Below are 2,727 nucleotides of genomic sequence, written 5' to 3'. Positions count from 1 at the left end.
TATATATATATAGTGAAGTATATTTTCCACTCAAATGTGGCTAACCCTTAAGGATGGATGCTACTGTGGCTATTGACACACTTTCTGTGGCCTATATATTTGCATTGGGAACCACTTCACATCAACAACCGGTGATTGTCACACACTGATGACGGGTCAATACCCAGAAACTTGGGTCCATGTGTATCACGTCAGGTTGGAGATGGGAAGGATGGCTTCCCTTTGCAAATATTGATAGGGCACAGATAGTGTGTCAATAGCCAGCTGGAGGAGGTGTCTTCCTGGGGCTACAAGCTACAGTAGCATCCACCCTTGAGGGTGAGCCACAATTAGGTGGCAAATATACTTCACAATGTCGTGCAGCTACTGTTTATACCTCGCTCAGAGACTTATTATTGCTTATATATATATATATATATATATATATATACATACTGTCAAAGTATTGTTCAGTTTAGTGAGCAGAGTTGGTCTATGTTTTGTAGCATGTCGTGTTGCACTCTTTGTACTGGATTTTATTCTTATTTATTAGTACAGGTTGATGGTTAGTACTATTATCTGGTGTTTCATAAAAAAAAAATTATAAACTATATTCACCCTCTAATCTCTGTCACTGCACATCTTCTCTTTCCCCACAACTTCACATCATCTCTCTATTTCTCATCTATGTGAGTATGGTCTTATCTTATTGCCCCTCCCCCTATTTTATGTATTACCACGTATAACCTCCTCTTCCTTCACCCACTCCTATTTTCCTTTACCTTCCTCTAAACTGAGATCCACTATTACCACACCTCTACCCATCTTCACCATTCTCCTCCATCCTCACCTCTACCCTCAGTCATTCTTTCACACTCCCGTGAACCTACCCATCTACCTATACTTGACTCTCTCTTTATCCACTATCTCGTACCCTAAGGGTACACTCTGGCACTTCATCCTCCACATCCTTTCCTGCTGGGGTAGCCACGTATCTCTTCTATACCAAGACACCTGTTCCTATCCCTATGTCATACTTTATAGCCCCTCAATACTTGGCACAAAGCCCCTTCCCTCAATATTGCATGTTAGCGTTATGAAGTAAAGCACCCAGTATACTCTGTGAAATGGTTGGTGTTAGGAAGAACATCCAGCAGCAGAAATCATACCAAAACAGACATTGAAGCTCAATGCAGTCCCCTGGCTCTTTGGGTCTTGTTAACCCACTCAGAACACATGTTAAATGATGATGATATCCATAATGACATAAAATTCTTAAGAAAACAAACTGTCACAATCTTTTACTCCAATATAAACTACAAGTATGAAGTCCATGACTATAACAATTTTATTCCATAGAAATTAGATTTATCACAATACAGCTTTAATCTTTGAAAAAATATATTTATTTCAAAAGTCAGAAGAAATTTCTGGAATGTTAAAAAAAATCAAATTTTTTTCCAATGAAAGCAAAGACAAAAATTTGAAAAAAAAATAATAAAATAAAAGAAGTAGCTATTTCAAATACATCAAATATTACAAAATTTTTCAAGAAATCAAGGCAAAGGAAAAAAGATAATGAAAACCCAGTGTTTAGCTTAAATCAACATTTTTAAACATAATCAACTGATTTGTTTAAAATTAAATTATTCAGTCTTTAATGGCAATTTTTTGATTATTTTATTAATGCTAATTAATGGATTTCTGTAATACTGGGTTCATAAGTAAAGAAAAAAAAAAAAACTCATGAATAGCTATAATATATTTTTTCAAAATTCAACTAACATTGAATTTTGAATAGTTCTGTAGAAAAATTAATTTCAACAAAATCACAAAAAAAACCAAAACCAAAACCGTTGCAATATATTTTCCTAAATTTTAGCATTAGGCAATTCATTTTCAGCAGTGTTACCTGGTTGCACTTTCTCATTCCAAATATTAACTCCATCACAAGCACAAATCTTTTTGACATTCTGAAATAGCCCAGCAGATCGAGCAATGACGCCACAACCAACTCTGAAAAAGAATATTTAAATTCCATAGAAAATTATTTAGATTTCAGTTGTGGAGCTTATAAAATAATCACCAAAGCAGTTGTTATATAACTATCAAGTGCTTGTTCCTATGACTAATGAAGAAGTGGTGTGAAATTGAGAAGCTCACTTTGCAACCAAATGGTTTCAGGTTCAATCCCACTGTACAGCACCTTGGGCAGGTGTCATCTACTGCCAACCAGTACCTTGTGAGTGAATTTGGTAGATGGAAACTGAAAGGAGCCCATGTGTGTGTCTTTGTGATTGTCCTCCCACACACCGCTTGACAACCAGTGTTGGTTTGTTTACATCCCCATAAAATAGCAGTTTGACAGAAGAAACTGGTAGAAAAAGTACCAGATGTGAGAAAAAAACAAACAAGAAAGATATAAGTACTGGAGTCAATTTCTCTGACCAAACCCTTTCACAGCTGTGCCCCAGCATGGCCACAGTGCAATGAGTGAAACAAGTAAAAGATAAAAGATATACTGGGATTGATTTGTTCAACTAAAACCCTTCAAGGTGGTGCCCCAGCATGGCCACAGTCCAATGAGTGAAACAAGTAAAAGATAAAAGATATACTGGGATTGATTTGTTCAACTAAAACCCTTCAAGGTGGTGCTCCAGCATGGCCACAGTCCAATGACTGAAACAAGTAAAAGATAAAAGATATACTGGGATTGATTTGTTCAACTAAAACCCTTCAAGGTGGTGC

The 2,727-nt window shown here is 36.3% G+C and overlaps 1 protein-coding gene across 1 annotated transcript in view; it reads right to left on the bottom strand.

Annotated features, from left to right (window-relative positions):
- Positions 1–1,309: 1,309 nt before the first annotated feature.
- Positions 1,310–2,727, bottom strand: part of LOC106875868 (copper chaperone for superoxide dismutase) — a 26,114-nt gene continuing 24,696 nt past the window's right edge. The window contains exon 7 of the mRNA XM_014924167.2: positions 1,310–1,995. Within this exon, the coding sequence (XP_014779653.1) occupies positions 1,851–1,995 (145 nt within the window). The 3' untranslated portion in view covers positions 1,310–1,850. The remainder of the gene's footprint in view (positions 1,996–2,727) is intronic.

Source organism: Octopus bimaculoides, chromosome 16, assembly GCF_001194135.2.
Source record: "Octopus bimaculoides isolate UCB-OBI-ISO-001 chromosome 16, ASM119413v2, whole genome shotgun sequence".
NCBI classification, from domain to species: domain Eukaryota; kingdom Metazoa; phylum Mollusca; class Cephalopoda; order Octopoda; family Octopodidae; genus Octopus; species Octopus bimaculoides.
Note: the sequence above shows the minus strand (reverse complement) of the source record. Positions and strands in the feature narration are given on the sequence as shown.